This window comes from Anomaloglossus baeobatrachus, chromosome 8, assembly GCF_048569485.1.
Source record: "Anomaloglossus baeobatrachus isolate aAnoBae1 chromosome 8, aAnoBae1.hap1, whole genome shotgun sequence".
Lineage (NCBI taxonomy): Eukaryota > Metazoa > Chordata > Amphibia > Anura > Aromobatidae > Anomaloglossus > Anomaloglossus baeobatrachus.
In genome coordinates, this window is record NC_134360.1 from 21,111,508 (window position 1) to 21,132,538 (window position 21,031).

The window sequence follows — 21,031 nt, forward strand, 5'->3', positions numbered from 1 at the left end:
AAGTAAAACTTCCTGGGCTGGGGGACAACCTGCCCTGACAAATCCTCCCGTGGGGCTGTGCCCTGGTTACTCCGCTTCACCGGGCTCCCACTGTCGGTTACACACACCCCGGACCCACACCGGTTGCTTCACTCACGAGGATCCGTCACCTCCTTTCTCTCCGGCGTCCCCTCTTCATTCAGCCCCCACACTCTGCCCCTAGATCTTCACTCTCTCACGTCCCGGATCCGACAACCTCTCTCCCACACATACACACTCTCTCCCCCCCTGGTTTCTGCCGGCTCCTCCTCTCCCTGTGGTGACAGCCGTCCCACCCGGCCACTAGGGGGTGCCCTATCACTGCAATACAATACAAATATTAAAATTCAACATTTTTATTAACAACATTTCCGGTCCTTTAGTAGGGGTTATGAGCACCCACTACAATATATATATATTTTTTTTTTAAGGGCTATTTCCAACATTAAAGGTCCTACTCATAGGATTTTTGGGACCCCCCCCCATTGCACCAGGGTACAGGGCTCTATAAAACCTCATTGGAGATGAGTGGTCGCCCAAGCTTTGTGATCCGTCAATCACATAGTGAATGGTGCCACCACACCTTTTATCTTTCCCACTGTTGAAAACTCCTACCCTATGGATGGGGCTGACTTAACATGAAGATGGGGATACAAAATTAGCTATATTTGTTAATTGCAAAAGACTTTGAAGCGGTAGATCACGTGTGATCGGTTCCACCATTAAATCCTCCTGATTATGGTCTAGTGCCACAAAAGGCTTTGTTCTGATTACCAGCAGGGGTGTCATTTGTTGGGTCACTATAGATCCCACCTCTATTCACCTATATATTGGATAGGTGCTATTTTAGTGATGAGCGGGCACTACCATGCTCAGGTACTCAGTAGTCATAACTAGCAATTGGATGCTCAGATGGGCGCAACTCGTGTACAGAGTATAATGGAAGTCAATGGGGAACTTGGACATTTTTCCAGAACATCTTCCAGATATATGTTCGACTCCCATTATACTCAGTACACAAGTCAAGAACATCCGAGCATGGTAGTGCCTGCTCATCACTAGTTACCAGTACAGAGCACCCGAGCATGGTAGTGCCCGCTCATCACTAGTTACCAGTACTGAGCACCCGAGCATGGTAGTACCCGCTCATCACTAGTTACGAGTACCGAGCATCCGAGCATGGTAGTGCTCACTCATCACTAGTTACGAGTACTGAGCACCCAAGCATGGTAGTGCCTGCTCATCACTAGTTACCAGTACTGAGCACCTGAGCATGGTAGTGCCCGCTCATCACTCGTTACGAGTACTGAGCACCCGAGCATGGTAGTGCCCGCTCATCACTAGTTACCAGTACTGAGCACCTGAGCATGGTAGTGCCCGCTCATCACTAGTTACCAGTACTGAGCACCTGAGCATGGTAGTGTCCGCTCATCACTAGTTACCAGTACTGAGCACCTGAGCATGGTAGTGCCCGCTCATCACTAGTTACCAGTACTGAGCACCTGAGCATGGTAGTGTCCGCTCATCACTAGTTACCAGTACTGAGCACCTGAGCATGGTAGTGCCTGCTCATCACTAGTTACCAGTACTGAGTACCTGAGCGTGGTAGTGCCCACTCATCACTAGTTACCAGTACGGAGCATGGTAGTGCCCGCTCATCACTAGTTACCAGTACTGAGCACCCGAGCATGGTAGTGCCCGCTCATCACTAGTTACCAGTACTGAGCACCCGAACATGGTAGTGCCCGCTCATCACTAGTTACGAGTACTGAGCACCCGAGCATGGTAGTGCCCGCTCATCACTAGTTACCAGTACAGAGCACCCGAGCATGGTAGTGCCCGCTCATCACTAGTTACCAGTACTGAGCACCCGAGCATGGTAGTGCCCGCTTATCACTAGTTACCAGTACTGAGCATGGTAGTGCCCGCTCATCACTAGTTACGAGTACTGAGCCCCTGAGCATGGTAGTGCCCGCTCATCACTAGTTACGAGTACAGAGCACCTGAGCATGGTAGTGCCCACTCATCACTAGTAATTTTATAAATACCCTATTGATGGATCTTTTTGATGCAAATTTCTAATATGGCACCCGTACTCTCCTATTCATCCTCCTAGTGGGATTCTATAATCATGTAGACGAGGTCTAAAGAAACTAATTGGAAATGTCATTGTTTCAAAGCAAAGATTTGACTTGGCTCCATGAAGCCATGGACAGATGGTGGCCTTAGATAGTACCCAACCAAGTTTCTTGTTCATGGACATCCAACCATGCATGTCTAGCATTTTATATTATTGAGTTTACTGCCAAATCCCATAAAGCCGATTTAGAAAAAAAATATAAATGGAAAAGGTTTAGAAACCTGGTAAGAAACTAGCAGAAGATCTATTGTGTAGACGTTTTATGTCTTTAGGAAATTGCTGCAAATTTTGAGTCAGTGAAGGGCTGTAAAGCTTTGCATTGTTTGATTAGTGCTCCCAAACGGTGCCAATGCCGACATATGGCAGCGATTGATATATTCTGACAATAACAGTTATCATTTGTTCAGTCTTTGTGGTTCAAACCGGGGCACATCTGTTGTAATTCATTGACCTTCAAGGTCTGTGAAAGCCGGAGTGAATTCTTTCATTTAATTTCTCCTGAACACCTCGCTCGCTGCCGCGAGTTCCTTCGTGAATGTCTTCTTGGTCCAAATTTGATGAGCGTCCTCAAAGATATTGATCGCCAGCGTCTCATTAAACCGGAATGGCGTTCCCGTTTTTTTTTTTTTTTAATTTTCTAGTTTTAATTGATTAATGTTTTCTGTCGTCGATGTGTACACCGCCATGTTTAATAAATCCCGCCATCACCGGGAATGTAAATAAGCAGAGGTGAAGTTCTGAAACGGCTGTGGAAGAATGCTAATTTATCGAGATATTGAGGTTATATGGATGATGCTTTTATTTGAATGCATATTTATATTAAGCGGCTAATCTACGAGAAACCAATGCGCGTTGGGTATATTTTCTCTCTCCAAATGGTCCCTTCCTACATCAAGGCTTGTGCTGGTGTGACGCCCTGGACTAGGCAGGTAGTCACAGGTAGACCCCCGCACTACATCAGTCCCACACAAGGTAACACCAGCCAAACCATAAACCCTAGTCACCTCCCACAAAGCTTGATGGACACACCAGGGAGGGCGGAGCCAGGCGGTTGGCCATGCCCACCGAGGCGTTCAGAGTGCCTGAGGCAGGAAACAAGTCAGTCTAAGTCAAGAGCAGATTAGTGACAGGAGTGAGAGTGGAAGCAGGCCTGTGTAGCAGGTCTGCAGCAGTCTGACAGGTGCCGGGGTTGGAGCCTGGGCACCTTTGGCTAGGAGGCACACTGTGGCCTACCCTGCAGGAGCCAGGAAAACAGCTCTGTGGAACCGTGGTGGACCGGGACAGTGTAGTGCCCCGCCGGTACCGACTCTGAAACCGGAACACACAGGGGGGGTACTCAGACCCTGAAATGAGGTCCAGAAGCCACTGGACTGAGTTAATTGACTGATTGCGGTCTGGACTATAGGTCCTTTTCCACCCAAGTCCTGACTGAAGACAACAACCCACCGAGGGGGATAGAAAGCCACCGCACAGGCAGAGAGATCCCACGGGCAAACAGGCTTCTCCGACATATACAAAGCCGGGGAGTGGACTCCCATCGCTGTAGCGCAAGCAGTCTACACATACACTACACAGTGCATGAGAAAGGCAAAGACCACCGAGTGGGGTGACCAGGCGCAGCCGGCTGCGGGCACCGACCACCATCAACTTTGTTTACCAGAGACTTGTGTGTGTGTCAATAACAGTGAGTACAACAGTGCCATCCGGCCGCGCACCGCCCAGCTACTCTCCCCAATGGGTCCTGGGGCCATCATCCCTGCCCACGGAGGGGTTAACATCTTGCTGCATCACCATCTCCCCCTGGTGCCCCGTAACTGCAGTGGTGGTGTCTACACCTTCACCACATCCTGTGGGTGGCATCATGAACTCAAACACCGCTCCGGCCGTACACCTACCTACAACCACCTAAGTAGCGCCAGCACCCTTTCAGAGCGAAGTGACCCTGGGTCCGGAGGTGCTCAAGCCACACACCAACAAGCCCGGATCCGAGCGGCTCGGCTGCAGCCGTGCGCGGGGCGGTACACTGGGATTAGAGAGCTAAAACAATGAAGGTACTTGACCCCCAAAGTATTGCTTCAATTTTCCTTCCCAACAGTGGGGAAAAAAGATTTCCTAGCCTATTGGTAACTGATTGTGGAATTCGGGAAGCGAGGAACCCTTGTTTCCCAATAATCGGCCAGTGTTAACCGTCTGCTGATTACCCAACACTCATTCATCCGGTGAAATGATCTTTTTGGCTTAAAGGAAAATAAAAGTAATTAGTTCTCGGCAGCACATCCGGTGTAAACAGGGCACGTGCTGCCGAGAACATTGACCACTTAATGAGCACAGAATGATCCATTATTGATTTTGATCTGTTTGTTGGAAATGCGATCTTCCTGTCTGAATAGGCTATTGAATGATTGCCGATCAGGAAACCTTGAGCTGATCCGCGGTCACTTAACGCTGCAAGTTGTCTAGTATAAACAGTCCATCTCTGTATGGTCTGCGACGCATAGAGGGTCTTTCCACTTGAACTTGACAGTCTCCGGAATGCCTATGAAGCTGTTGACTTTGAGTAGAGAGACTTGGTTGTCGTTCTGTGAATTGGAGAACGTGGCACATGTACGCACCTCCAGCACCTGTACTGTTCCAGCGTTGCTGTGGCTTGCGTTCCCGAGGCTCACATGAGGTGGTGACGTTACACAAGACCCGCATCCAGTCATCTCCGGCTTATGCCTCTCCACCTTCAGACCAAATGAGTTAACAGGAAGTGCTGATATCATTTCCTGTTTATTTTCGACCAATAGAGGCCAGGGATGATTGAACGCAGGGCTTACTTGTTGTCACAAGCCATGGTAACGCCGGAACGGTGCTGGTACGGTAGGTGAGTTTAGTCTTTTTATTATTTTACCTGGGGGAAGAGTGGAATCAGAAGGTGTTGTCCCAGTATTTGACAACCCCTTTTAAAGTGTTAGACCTTGGCTTGTTTGGTAGCTTCTACAGAAGGCTTTCTTCCTTCTGGTGGAGAACTAATTTGCATACTCCTTTTTTCCCTTGGAGAGCATCGCCTGGCCCAGAAGACTAGTTATACCGGCTGGGATGCTATAGAAGGTTAAACGTTGCATGTCAAGAGATCGCCTACCCTTCGGGCTGGCCCTTCAGTGATCATCTCAACTGTCCAATTTATCTGTACTCTTGAAGGCAGACTCTTAAATGATCATTTACCTGTAGTCCAGACAAGGGCCGCTATATACTCAAAGCTCATTTCTACGTGGACTCATTTCTTTTCTGAACGCTGTCTTGTAGATTGGATCTGTGTGTATCCTCACAACAAAGGAGGCTTTGATGACTTCATCTCCAAGGTCAACTAAAGTGGCTTCGACCTCCAGCCCTCCCCGCGACTCTCCAGCAATTCTTCTTGTTAATAAGTTTGTACCCCCCTCCTTTTATGTGCTGGTCAGATGTCCTGGTTTCCTGGCAGTTATTGGCCTTCGGTCTTCATTTTCCCATGAGGAGGCAACCATGCGATGTCTGGAGATGCTCCATGGCGTTTAACCTCTTATTGATAACCCGCAATGATCTAATGGAACATTAAGATTTTATCATTTGTTGCAGCGAGAACAGCTGTGTGATTTAAGGGTTATTACACAGCAGGGAGCTTTTTCCGCCTGATGATATCCGTCTTGGGTGCATTACAGGCTTGAGGTGTAGGCAGCGCTCCATAGTGTCCAAACATTGCGCAACCTGGATTAGTTTGTACACCAAATGTATAATGCATGAATCGCACATAACCCAAGCTGCTGTATTTCCTACTCTAATATGAGCATTGACATTTTAAAAGCCAATATTGTGTTGCCTTATTGCTTTGTTTGTATGTGCCCTATCCGCTTGTGCCCAATAACAGGCTCTTTTGTGAGCGAAGGCTTTATTGCTCCATGTTGTATTTCATTATGAACAGCAGCTATGCAAAACTTGTTGACCCCGCGTGCGACCTAGTGTTGGCCTTGAAATGGCGTGCAGTAAATTCTCTGGCCAGTGTTCATTTGGAGAGCTTTTTGCTTACAAAAATGTTTTTGTCTTTTAAAGCTTTTCATCTTATTTATTTATTATTTTTTTTTTTACCTCCATACACCTTTTAAAAGATTTGTAGGACCTTGATCCAGCAGCCTCCTCGATAGTCTCTGCGCCTCCGAACCAGATTCATTCTACCTGCCGGCATATCCGGTGCCTCTTCTGAATTAGTAGGACCGGTATGAAGTCATGCATGCGTCATACCCCAACAATAACGATGTTGGAGCTGCCGGAACGTATGAGTAGGTCCAAAGTGCTCTGCTCCGGCATCCATGGTCTATCAGTGTGGCATCGACAGAGTCCTGCAAATCTTGTTGCATTAGATGAGTCAGCCAATCCCACTGATATCAGCAGGACCGGCTGCACATCTGACCTGTATGGGGGCTTTCCATCTCCTCAAATGTTGAGTGAGGGAAGGATTGACTAGTAGTTTCTGGGTATATAATCAATGGCTACCCCCCCCTCCCCAAATTACACTTAACTGAACGTTCACGAGGTCTTTCTCCGATATCGCACAATCAACAGAGCGAGAGATGATTGAACAATCCAAAGAAGATTTATTCCCAGCAAGTACATCAAATAATCCACTTTACAGGGTAAAATAGTCCAGTAATAGGATAAATGTCCCGGGGATCAGTAACAATCCTCCAGCAGTCCTTTTCCAAGAAAATCAGGATTTCTCAACGGCTCTTTGGTGTGCTGCCTGTAGCTGCAGCTTTTCCCTCAGAGGATCAATCTTAGGCTATGTGCGCACAGTGCGTTTTTTTCGCAGCGTTTTTGCGCGTTTTTCAGGGGGGGGGGGTTTGGCCTCAAAACTGCATGACTTTGCTTCCCCAGCAAAGTCTGAGTTTTAATTTTTGCTGTCCGCACACAACTTTTTTTTTTTTTAAGCTGCATTTTTGAGCTTGAAAAAAAAAATGGACATGTCAATTCTTTCCTGCATTTTTCTGCGTGTTCCCCCCATGCAATGCATTGGAAAAACGCAGCAAAACGCAGCCACAAACTCACCAAATCGCGGTAAAAACGCATGCGTTTTTTCGACTTGGGTGCGTTTTTAGCGGCCACAAACGCGCAAAAACGCAGTGTCAAAAAAAACGCAGTGTGTGAACTTAGCCTTACTCCTTCTCTTGTCTTTCTCAGCCAGAATGAATAATCCCTCAGGTAAGCAAAGAGTTTGGGTGGCTTCCAGGCCCCCTCCTCCAGACCTAAGGACCGAAGCACTGCAGGGGGTTATAACCCTGCAGACAGGACAAATACATAGAATGGACAGAGCACCACGCCTAAAATACGAACTTATACAAAATGATACATAACCCACAGTATCACACCATCACATGAACCATCTCCAAGCCTGACTTCTCTTCGGCAGTAGAGTTGGCCGTAGACCAGCTAAATTGGATGAGCTTAATGTAGACGCTGAAAGAGGAGATGGGACAACGCCGAGCTGCCATGTGGAAATGATCCAACCCAAGTAGTAAAATGCTGATAGATTATTTGTCAACGCGTTTTATGGTAAACCCAATGTTTGTGAATTATTATTTTTTTTTTTTGGTTTTTCTGCATACAAATTATAGGTGTTCTTGTAAAAACTAATCCAACAACTGGAAAATTTGGGGACTTTTTTCTATTTTAGAGGTGAAGGCTGCCAATTCTGATACTAAGGCACCATTCTGGGTGTTGTAACTTCACATTACCAGGTTGATTTAGGGCGCCAGTCATTGACTTTCTCATGGTTTATGTGATTGCGTAGAGCAAGAAAACCTCCCCACTATATCGATCACAAGAATGGATGTTCCTATTCTACGAGATTCTATTCTATTGATTCTACTATGGAATCTATTCTACTATTTTATTCTACGAGACCGTTTTCTAAAAGCTTGAAGAATGTATCTAAAAATTTGATATTCCGTTTTCTTCCAGAACGTTCTTTGTCCTCTAAAAAGCACATTTTTAAGGCTGAGCCTCCAAATCTGGTCCCCACCAGGACAAAACCTTGTGCGGAGCTCAGCAGCGAGGCCTGGCTCCATACTAACGGTCTGTGCCGTTCCAGGAAGAGGAGGTGGGATGGCAGCGGGGTTGTCCAAGGGCACATGTTGAGTTCTCGTTTGGCCATGGAGACGGCCAGGGATTGTTTCCCAGATTTCTTTGTACTTCACAATGTCGTTGTTAATTACATTTGCAATGAAAACCTGATTCAAATCTACATATCCCATTGGTACATTTCTTGACCTTCAATTCCTGGGAAAGGCCGAAGGGACGTGAATAGAGAAGCACAAAGTGATTCTAATGCCACCGAAATGCTGATCTTGTAGTTAAAGGAAAATAGGTTAATTAAAACTATATCAGAAAATAGCAAGTGCCTATTCAGACTTTCCATTATGTGGAAAAACTTCCCAAAGTGTAGAACACTGCTGCAGATCGTCACTGACAGAGCCGAAAAGTATTTCTTACAATAGACGAGAATTAATATTTGTACATTTTAAGACGTTCTCCAGGTGCAGAAGCCTCCTTTTTAAAAAAAAAATTTCTCCAAGTTATCTAGGTTCTTTGGGTGTCTCATGTGGACTTTAATCTTGAGCTCCTTCCACAAGTTTTCAATTGGGTTAAGGTCAGGAGACTGACTAGGCCACTGCAACACCTTGATTTTTTTTCCCCTCTTGAACCAGGCCTTGGTTTTCTTGGCTGTGTGCTTTGGGTCGTTGTCTTGTTGGAAGATGAAATGACGACCCATCTTAAGATCCTTGATGGAGGAGCGGAGGTTCTTGGCCAAAATCTCCAGGTAGGCCGTGCTATCCATCTTCCCATGGATGCGGACCGGATGGCCAGGCCCCTTGGCTGAGAAACAGCCCCACAGCATGATGCTGCCACCACCATGCTTGACTGTAGGGATGGTATTCTTGGGGTCGTATGCAGTGCCATCCAGTCTCCAAACGTCACGTGTGTGGTTGGCACCAAAGATCTCGATCTTGGTCTCATCAGACCAGAGAACCTTGAACCAGTCTGTCTGAGTCCTCCAAGTGATCATAAGCAAACTGTAGACGAGCCTTGACATGACGCTTTGAAAGTAAAGATACCTTATGGGCTCGTCTGGAACGGAGACCATTGCGGTGGAGTAAGTTACTTATGGTATTGACTGAAACCAATGTCCCCACTGCCATGAGATCTTCCCGGAGCTCCTTCCTTGTTGTCCTTGGGTTAGCCTTGACTCTTCGGACAAGCCTGGCCTCGGCACGGGTGGAAACTTTCAAAGGCTGTCCAGGCCGTGGAAGGCTAACAGTAGTTCCATAAGCCTTCCACTTCCGGATGATGCTCCCAACAGTGGAGACAGGTAGGCCCAACTCCTTGGAAAGGGTTTTGTACCCCTTGCCAGCCTTGTGACCCTCCACGATCTTGTCTCTGATGGCCTTGGAATGCTCCTTTTGTCTTTCCCATGTTGACCAAGTATGAGTGCTGTTCACAAGTTTGGGGAGGGTCTTAATTAGTCAGAAAGGCTGGAAAAAGAGATAATTAATCCAAACATGTGAAGCTCATTGTTCTTTGGTTCCCCTAACGTATTAAGAAGTATTTCAGGCACAAACAGAATTCTGGTGGTTTGAGGGGTTGAATAATAAATAACCCTCTGAATAAACTTTTCACAATTTTTTTTAAAAATAGAAAACATTCTATTTTGCTGCATTTCACACTTCCAGGCTGATCTACAGTCCAAATGTCACAATGCCAAGTTAATTCCGAATGTGTAAACCTGCTAAATCTGCAGGGGTTTGAATACTACTTGTAGGCACTGTGTGTGTGTGTGTATGTATGTATATGTATATGTATGTATATGGTATGTATGTATGTATAATATATATATATATATATATATATATATATATATATATATATATATATATATATATATATATATATATATATATATATATATATATATATATATATATATATATATATATATATATATATATATATATATATATGTATATGTATATGTATATGTATCTCTATCCTCACTGACTGTTACTGGCATTACCACATTTGCCAAAAAAATTACAAGCCAGACACCGTTTTTATTTATTTATTTTTTTATCTTCCCAGGGCTGTAAAGTAAAAAGCTGTGACAGACCTCCCCATTCTTTCTGTGCCTAACAAGATCAGCGGCTCCTTTCTTTTCCCGCTAAGTGTGTTGAGCAAGAAGTTCCTGCGACCTGTTACCATGGCATAGATCCCAGCTGAAATGCAGGCGCATCTGTTAGTCACAGCTCCATTTGTTCGCTGCTTTCGATGGTTTGGGTGTTTTTGTATAATTTTAGATCTTCTTTTGGTTATTTTATGTTTTTGTAATTTTTTTATTTTTCTTTTTTGTTCCGCAATATTGAAATGATTTTATTGTTGACTTCAGATCGGATGTTTTTGCATTAGTGTCTGACTGTATTAACAAAAGTATCCAACGACTGTTTACATAGGTAAACCCGCACGGTTAAACAAACAGCAATTCCGTAGCCGTTCTTAGTCAATCTGCATAAATCCTTCCAGCAGATTTGTTGACACAGATTGACTGACTCATATGGTGGCATCTATTTTTTTTTTTTTTTTTCTTTTGCTTCGTCGGAAGCTACACCCACCATGCATGCATTAAATTCACGAGCACGTCGTCAGTGGGCGTCCCAGCCAACAATGTCATTATGGTTTTTCCTTTAATTGAGAAATAACGTCAGAGTGGAATTGGCTTTACTTGGTTTATGGGTGACACTAATTATAGCATGTGCAGATCTGTTCTTGTAGACTTCAGAAGATTTCATCTTGATGGAGATATGCCACTGAAGTGCTCCTTAATGACGTGACGAGCAATTGCACAGGTGATTTGCATTAAGTGCGTGCTCAATGCTAAAAAAAAATACTTAAGAATGCAGAAATTTGGAAGCGTAGAAGGAAGGAAGAAAATACATTGAATTTTATAACTGTTGTGAGGCTGCGCTCATTGAATGTATTGGGGGACACTCACTCATAACTGAGGTACACAGGAACACTTTTCCATTTAAAAGTCCAGTTAGTTTATGCTGCATAAACCACCCTTGCAACTTAAACACAAAAGCCTCTTCCGGCTTAAAGGAACACACATGTTATTACAGTGCAGTTTTAACTGAGGTATCACACACATTGATATGGATATGGATACAGACATTAGCACATTAGTAACGGACCCAGCCAGTATACACACCCATGGCTTTCAAGGCTGTTACCTTCTGCAAAGGTTTCAACAGCTTTTCTGGGACGTGAGCAGGGCTCCCATGGATCTTTAGGAAGACTGCCTCTCTGATCATCAACCGGGAACTGTGCCTTGCTCTGAGCCACGGATGCTGGTGAGTCCAGATCCCAGGAGGACTCCTGCTCCCAAAGGACAGAACGACCACAGGTTCCATACACCTGGCCCCCCAAGACAGTGACATCAGGTGAAACTGCAGCCAATTCTAATCCACATGGACTTTTCAGGGTGCCTCCAGGAAGTGAAGTCCATCCAAGCACCCAGAGACCTTATGACCACACAGTCTCTTAAATCAGACCGGACACATCCACAGGTGGAGGTATGTGATTATCCAGACCTGTACAACACACTGGCCATTTTTAAAGGGAACCCTACCCCTTAAATACAATACCAAGTCGTGTGGAACTACAGATCCCATAGTAACCTTTTCAGGTGTTATATCGCAGGGGACCTCCTCCACTGCGACACATTGCGATCGTTTAAAACATTGGTGGTCGCTATCTCTCACTGTAAAAACAAAAAATAATTCACCAGATTTGGTCCAAAGGAAAAGTGCCCAAAAAGACATGAAGATGTTTTGTTTTTTTTTGGGGGGGGGGGGGGGATTTTTTTTGCACTTTGCTTTTTCCACACCCCCAAACATAAACGGTTGAGAGGGACAAAAATTAAAGGGAACCTGTCACCAGATTTGGGGCCTATAAGCTGTGGCCATGGGCCTAAGTTACAATTCTGTTGAACTTTACTCTCCTCAAGGCTTTGGCAAAGTCAACAATGAGTAGATTGGTCAACATTGATGATCGCCCTTTTTTCTCTTAAATCTGTTACCAGATTTGGGGCCTATAAGCTGCGGCCACCACCAGTTGGCTCTTGTACACAGCATGTTAAAATGCTGTATATAAGAGCCCAGGCCGCTGTGTAGAACGTAAAATAACTTTATAATACTCACCTAAACGGTTGCTGTGGTGGCGTTGAGTCATATAGGTTTCTCCGGTGCCGGCGCTTCAACTATGTTCATCCTCCTTCTGAAGCCTGTGTGCATGACGCGTCCTATGTCATACACACTCGCCGGTCCCGCGCAGGCGCACAACAATACTTTGATCTGCCCTGCTCAGGGCAGATCAAAGTGCGCCTGGACAGGACCTCAATGTAGGACGCGTCATGGACCCCGGCTTCAGAAGAAGGACGAAGATGGCCGAAAGAGGAGGCGCCAGCACCGGAGAACGAAGACGCCCATATGACCCATCTCTACGGCAGTGACTGTTTAGGTGAGTATTATGAAGTTATTTTTATGTTCTACACAGCGGCTTGGGCTCTTATATACAGCATTCTAACACACTGTATATAAGACCTCACTGGTGGAGGCCGCAGCTTATAGGCCCCAAAACTGGTGACCGGTTCCCTTTTTAAGAAACAATCTCATTACACTTGTATTGTGTTGTCGTTATCTATTCTTACACCACCTGACGTCTTCAGTTCTTCGAACAAAGAGCGATTGACCCAATGGAGTTGGACACCTCATTGGCATGACCTAGCAAATTGGAATCCAAAATGTTGTGAATTTGAAGTTTTTGGGAAACTTTGTAACTAATTTGATCAGTTATGAAACAATTTGCTTATCTCTGTTGCCAAAATATATCTCCACCATCCTTTTTGAGGTGCTCCAACACAATAATAAGTCCTAAAGTTCAAGAAGTCAACCAAAGGTGAATTTGTCACTTTCCATATGAGTTGAATCTGTTGTGTGCCAGGGTGCATTCTTTTTGACTTCCATTGACTTTGATGGGACTTTCAGACTAGTCTCCCCCAATTGATCGTGCATGCTGAGATTTTTTTTCTACATAGACAAACTGTCTGTCATGATGACTTTGGGATAGCAGGAATCTGGGGACCTGTTGTCCCTCAAGCTAGAGGGTCCTATGCTATCCCTAAACTCAGGGATACTTCTGGTGGTGGAGAGGCCTGAGTCTCCTTCCTGGCCCGGCTCCTAACCAGTCCTGATCTGATTCTTCCTCCCTTCGGGGAGAGATTGGATTGGTGTGTAGAAACCCACAGGTAAAGATAAACAAGGGAAAACCAAAACTGTCACACAGCATGAGCACATAAAGATAAAGACCATAAGAGATTGAGGAGGAAAAACAAGAGCAGGAAGGTAGCTACAAAACAGACCTAAACTTCACAACCGCATTAAGCAATGAGCACAACTTTACCAGAGGGTCTGGGATACCACACCTCACAGACCAACATAGAATAAACGATAGCTGGCATTGATGTAAGGATTCAACCAGCGTAAATAGGAGGGGAGGATTTGTGATTGGTCTCCCCACAACATGTGACTAAAGGAGCAAGCAGACCAGCAGATGTTAACTCTTGATAGCCTGTCTATGAACCAGCACACAGCAGGTTGATGCCCGAGTCTCCAGGTGTAGACACCAGATAAACCATCGGGCGAGTGTCAGAATCTGCAATCAGAACAGATCCCGTTGCAGCCATGACAGTTGACGAAGTTTGGGAAAAACTGTGACACTGTCCATGTGAAAAGTCAAATATGATTTTGCCCATTAGCCTACTCAGTGTCCAGTCCAAGTGCTGTCCAATCTACGCTGGAGTAGACCATGCGCTTGACTATGGTTCGCGTGAATAATCCCTTCATAATATTGAGATCTAGCTGGAATCTTGAATCTTTTGAAATTCTACATTTTCATTTTAAGATTGATTTAGTCTACTCGAATTTTCTTTTTTGTAGGACTAATGAAATTTCTCGGCACTATGCGTTATATATTTTCCATACTGTCGCACCGGCAGCCTCTTCCGATGTGCTCCATTTTGTTTCGAATCTAACACTTTTGACAACGTAAGGAAAGTGCTAATTGCTTGCTTGGGGTGCAATTTAATATCCGTCTCTGCTGAGAAATCTTGTGCATAATGGTCTGTGTATTAATAATTTGTGATTTATAAAAAGCATACTCCCTCCTCCTGAATTCTCACCCATTGCTTTGACACATTTGGCTTCCTTCGTCGCATTCCTTTTCACAGATTGCCCAGTAGTGAATTTTGCGTTCCTCCCCCTCCCCAAGATGTAGAAATGGGAAATTATTGAAACTTGGAGAAATAGTCTTTTATAACGGAAGCATAGACTCTTCAATAGATTACTCAAGCGTTTACTGTAGTCTTCCAGGGTCAAAATTATTTTCAATGGTGGACACTTTGCGTTTCCAGGAATATGGTTGCAAATACAGCTTACCATGGATTGTCACTTGTATTTTTGTGTAAAGATAAAAATGTAATGGAAGGAACATTGCTATGGCTACAGGGCAGAAGGGTGGCCTGGATGGAACCTTGCTGTGGCTACAGGGCAGAAGGGTGGCTTGGATGGAACCTTGCTGTGGCTACAGGGAAGAAGGGTGGCTTGGATGGAACCTTGCTGTGGCTACAGGGCAGAAGGGTGGCCTGGATGGAACCTTGCTGTGGCTACAGGGCAGAAGGGTGGCCTGGATGGAACCTTGCTGTGGCTACAGGGCAGAAGGGTGGCCTGGATGGAACCTTGCTGTGGCTACAGGGCAGAAGGGTGGCCTGGATGGAACCTTGCTGTGGCTACAGGGCAGAAGGGTGGCCTGGATGGAACCTTGCTGTGGCTACAGGGCAGAAGGGTGGCCTGGATGGAACCTTGCTGTGGCTACAGGGCAGAAGGGTGGCCTGGATGGAACCTTGCTGTGGCTACAAAGTAACGAAAATCCAGCGGATCACAGGCAGATGAATTAAAAACTTTCCTTTATTTTCATCGCTTTAAAAATGGATAGACATCATCCACAAGGCACAGTTCATCCAACGCGTTTCGACATAACGCAGTGTTGTATGTCGAAACGCGTTGGATGAACTGTGCCTTGTGGATGCTGTCTATCCATTTTTAAAGCGATGAAAATAAAGGAAAGTTTTTAATTCATCTGCCTGTGATCCGCTGGATTTTCGTTACTTTGTATCTGCTATTATCCCCTTGTGCCTGGGATTTCCGTGCATGATCAGCTGGTTTACTCCTCAGACTTACACATCAGAGCGGTGAGCTGGAACACGTTTCTTCTTGCTGTGGCTACAGGACAGAAGGGTGGCCTGGATGGAACCTTGCTATGGCTACAGGGTGGGAGGATGAACTGAGCAAAACCTTGCTGTGGCTACAGGGTGGGAGAATGGACTGGAAGGAACCTTGCTGTGGCTAAAGGGTGAGAATGGATGGTGCATTGCTGTGGCTACTGGGTGGGAGGATGGCTTGAAGGAACCTTGCTGTTGCTACTAGGCAGAAGGGTGGCCTGGATGGAACCTTGCTGTGGCTTCAGGGTGGGAGGATGGACGGGACATAGCTGTGGCTACAAGATGGGAGGATGGACTGAGCGGAACTTTGCTCAGTGTGAGACGTTGGTCAGGACATTGCTCTTGCTACGGGGTGGGAGGATGAATGGGTCCTTGCTGTGGCTACAGGGTCGGACGATTAACTGGATGGGACATTGCTGTGGCTACAAGGTGGGACGATGGACGTGACATTGCTGTGGCTACAGGGTGGGAGGATGGATGGGTCCTTGCTGTGGCTACAGGGTGGGAGGATGGACTGGACTGAACCTTGCTGTGGCTACAGGGTGGCAGATTGGACTGGAGGCAGTCTTGCTGTGTTTACAGGGTGGGAGGATGTACTGGCGGGATCCTTGCTGTGGCTTTGGGATGGGAGTATAGACTGGAGGTAACCCTGGTGTAGCTTTGGGTTGGGAGGATGGACTGGAGGGAACATTGCTTTCCTGCTCTGCGGAAGGATGGACTAAATAGAACATTTGCACTTTACATCTAGGAGGGAATAAGGAACTAGCTGGAACTAATGGGACTTAGAAAGAACTGGGGAGGACCAACTTTAAAAGTTGGGTCCTCTACCTGGTTGAGATGTGTAAGCCTTCACTATGGAGCACTAGACTTCAATTGGCGGCTAATAATATAAACATAGTTGAACATTTTTAGTTTTTTGTTTTTTTTTCACTTTTCTTACCAATTTGTCTCATCCGCTGCCTTCAAACCGGCCACCTGATGATCCATAAATTGTTTACGCATCCACGTTTTATCTTTGTGTCGGCAATTTTTTTGATGGCATATGTGATAAAGCAAGATGTCTTTAGCCATTAACAGTCTTAAGTTTGTGCTTTTTAGTGCTAACCGTAACATTTTAAGAGTTTGCCATCGAGTCTTAAAGCAGTAGGATGCCCGGCTGTTCTTGTTTACAGCCTCAACTTGTGTTGGCATTATCGAAGAGAACGTATCTCAAGTGTGTTCCAGTCCATAGGAAGACGTAGGGGATCGTAAACTATACAGCTGTGGTTTCAGGCGACAATATGGAAATATTTAGACGTGGTTGTCCATAAAAGGACAAGAATTAGGAAGATTTATGTTGCCACAATGTTTAATTTATCATGGGAATTGGCGATTTTAATGGAAAAAGAACATTTAGTTGTCTCGTAATATGGAGCAAGTGTGCGCCATACATATTGGTTCAAGTATAGTCACTAAGTGAGGTGTATTTTTTTGTTTTGTTTTTTTCTTCTTACTAGGTGTGTGTGTGTGTGTGTATATGTATGTGTGTGTGTGTGTGTATATATATGTATGTATGTATATATATGTGTATATATATATATATATATATATATATATGTGTGTATATGTGTGTGTATATATATGTATATGTGTGTGTGTGTATATATATATATATATATGTATATGTGTATATATGTATGTATATGTATATATATATATGTATGTATATGTATGTATATATGTGTATGTATATGTATATGTGTATATATATATATATATATATATATATGTATGTATATGTATGTGTATATATGTATATATATATATATATATATATATATATGTGTGTATATATATATATATATATGTGTGTATATATATATATATATGTGTGTATATATATATATATATGTGTGTATATATATATATATATATATGTGTGTGTATATATATATATATATGTATGTATGTATGTATGTATGTATGTATGTATGTGTATGTATGTATATATATGTGTATGTATGTATATATATGTGTATGTATGTATATATATGTGTATGTATGTATATATATGTGTATGTATGTATATATATGTGTATGTATGTATATATATATGTGTATGTATGTATATGTGTATGTATGTATATATATGTGTATGTATGTATATATATCTATATCTCTCCTTCTCTCCACCATTCAGTTGGCGTTCTCCTCCAAAGTCATTTGCTTGCTCCAAAACCGATTCCCCCGTAATGTTCAGTCATCTGTAACTTCGTAATAACCAGATTTTGCATCTGTAGATCATGTTCTAAGAATTTGCGCCGTTCACATCTGTTTTTTGTTTATTCACATTTTTTTTTTTTTTTTTAGAGAAAATTCCCAAGAGATCTCTCATTTTATACCGCATTCCATTATGGAATATAATCTTTTTTTTTGAGTAATTTCTTCAAACTAAGAACTTTTTGGCTAAATCCTTGTCTCTCTTCTTTTGTTAATTTTTGGTTAAATCTTAAAGGGAACCTGTCACAAAGTTTTTTGTTGTTTTTTTCTCTTTATAAGGTGTGGCCACCACCAGTGAATCCTTATGTATACAGCATTCCAGAGTACTGTCCCAAGGCCATTCTGTAGAACGTAAAAAAAACACCTCTATAATACCCACCTAGAGGGTGGTCCAGTCTGATGGGCATTGCTGGTCTCGGTCCGGCGCTTCCTTTCTTTTTGCGATCGCTGTCCTCCTGCCCAGCCCCCGTGTCTATGACCTGTCCTGCGTCATTCAGAGAGGCCTCCATTGCGCTCCTGTGCATGCGCACTTTTACCGGCTGAGGGCAGAGCAAAGTACTGTAATGCGCAGGTGCGAGGAAAGGTCCAAGACCACCCGCACATGCGCACTACAATATTTTGATCTGCCCTCAGCCGGGCAGAGAGGTGCACATGCACAGGATCGCAATGGAGGCCTCTGTGTTAATGACACAGGACTCATTATTCACACAGGGCTGGGCAGGAGGCCAGCGACTGCACAAGATGGAGGAGGCATTGGGCCGAGAGCAGTGACACCAATTGGCTGAGGACAGATCAAAGCATTGTAGTGCACATGCGCCAGCTGTCTTTGACCTTTCCTTGCGCCTGCGCATTACAATACTTTGCTCTGCCCTCAGCAGGGCATATCAAAGTGCGCATGAAAAGGAGCGCAGTGGAGACGTCTGTGTGAATGACGCAGGACGCATCATGGAAACGGTGCTGGGCGGGATTATTGTGATAGAAAGAGAGGAGGCTCCGGAACAAGAGCAGTGACACCCATCTGCTGAGGGTAGATCAAAGTACTGTAGTGCACAGGCGGTCTTTAACCTTTCCTCGCACCTGTGCATTACAATACTTTGCTCTGCCCTCAGCAGGGCATATCAAAGTGCACGTACGATGGAGCACAATGGAAGCCTCTCTGTGAATGACACCAGACACGGGGCTGGGTAGGAGGATCACGATGGATGAGAGGAGGAGCCAGACCGAGAGCAGTGCCACCCATAGATGAGTATTATAAACATGTTTTTACGTTATACAGAGTGGCCTGGGTTCTTATATACAGTATTCTAGAATACTGTATAAAGGGCTCACTGGTGGTGGCCACAGCTTATAAGGGAAAAACCTGGTGACAGTTTCCCTTTTTAAAAGTACCCTTATCTTTCATCATGGGAATACCTTTAGCATCTGCCTGTCAACATTTTATGCTCTAGTGAGCAAAAGCATGATTCAGTGGTCGACGCAATAAAGTTTTCGACGATTTTTGGCCAAATACACCTACATTCGTCCAATAGAATGTTGGTGCACAAGAATTAGAGACTCAAATCAAATTCAGTCACTTTTTTCCATGACATCCGCGTTGGCATCTATCGTAGCGCAAGTATCACATCATGGTTGAACACCAGCTAACAGAAATGCTACCGGATTCATTTATTTATTTTTTAAGTAGTTGTGTCCATGAAAGAACGTGGCTAATTATCGGCTGCTAATTGGATAGAATTTGGAAAAAAGGCATCTTTTTGTAAAGATGCATTCTTGAGTGAATAAGCGTCTTGGGTTTGTGATTGTCCTCCTGACTTCTCACGAGAAGCTTTGGATCTAACTGTAATTTGACGATCAATGTAAGAAAAGAAATGATCAACTGCTACAACAAAAATGTCCATCGAGCTATCGATTTTTGAACTTCAACAGTAAACCTGGAGATCATTGTCAAACTGATTCATCACCATTATCTTCAGGTGTTTGGCCTCCATGTTCTGGTGGAAAAGTTATGATTCTGGCCAAACTGGTTACTCAACTTGTCCACGGTGTTTGTGTATAGACCCAAAACATTTGTTTTTTTGGAATTCCACTGATCAAGTTCATTACCCATACTGATATATTTTTCTTTTCTCTTGTAGCCTACACTGAGGGGAACGTGGGAGCACAACACGAAAACAGACATGGAAGCTCCGTGCAGATACGAAGACGTAAGGCGGCCAGTGAACCGTACTGGTCATATTCAGGTACTTTTTACTTCTTCCCTTATCAAGATGATGACCTCAAATTTGGGACAGTTTGGTTTTGAATGGGTTACGGTGGTTCATGAGATTGAGATTTTTGAGATGTAATGGTTACAATTCTATTGTGTATCGTTATGTTTGTGTTCATTTTGGTTGGTTAACATTTTCTCACTGAATCTTTTAAGTTTTGAGTTGTTTCGTGAAGCAAAGGCTTTGTATTCGCCTCTAATTCATTCATCCATTTGCTATTTGATGTATGGCTAGTATCCTCGTGGTAGGCTGTGTATCTGTAGGAAATACTAAATGTTGTCCACTTTTTTTATTTTAATATTTGTGTTGGGAACATAATTTTGTGGCATGAAGTCCAGGAGGAAGAGATTAAGCGGTGGCACTCACCAGCTGTAGAAAGTGAAACATGCGGGTGGGTAGATGAGGGTCATCTATGGACAACGGCCATTTCGCACAGAGCTGTGTCCAGCCAGGCTCTGCATGATATGTCCATCAATCATACGTGACCCTCACCTACCCACCCGCATGTTTTTACTTTCTACATCTGGTGAATGCCACCACTTATCTCTTCCTCCTGGACTTTCTGCTTGCACGTCTTGGGTAGACCATCGTTGGATTTTGTCCTGCTTCGCGGTGAGTTCACCGTCCGATTTGCTAACCATTGATCATGTTCAACTCTGCCGGGCATTCCTCTTGACCATAATTTTGTGGCACTCGTGAATATATATCAGTATTACGGATTTCTCTTCCTAAAGTTTAGTGCTGCCTTCCTCTCAAACTGGCAGTTGGACAAGTCTGGTCAGATGGTTTTCAGTTTTAGCCTCTTCCAATTAAAAGCCATTTTCACAGGTAGTGTTTTTGATTGGAGGAGGCTGATGGACAAATCGTCACTTGCTCCGCCACCAGCAGACATTTTGGAAACTGAAGAACTCTGCAGTGTACGATGTAAGAAGCTAGAATACTTGTATA

General features: G+C 44.2%; 1 protein-coding gene across 1 annotated transcript in view; it reads left to right on the plus strand.

Annotated features, from left to right (window-relative positions):
* PTPRG (protein tyrosine phosphatase receptor type G) overlaps positions 1-21,031 on the plus strand; it is a 687,996-nt gene that overhangs the window by 93,377 nt on the left and 573,588 nt on the right. Inside the window, exon 2 of the mRNA XM_075321067.1 lies at positions 19,952-20,056. Coding sequence (XP_075177182.1) covers positions 19,952-20,056 — 105 coding nt within the window. The remainder of the gene's footprint in view (positions 1-19,951; positions 20,057-21,031) is intronic.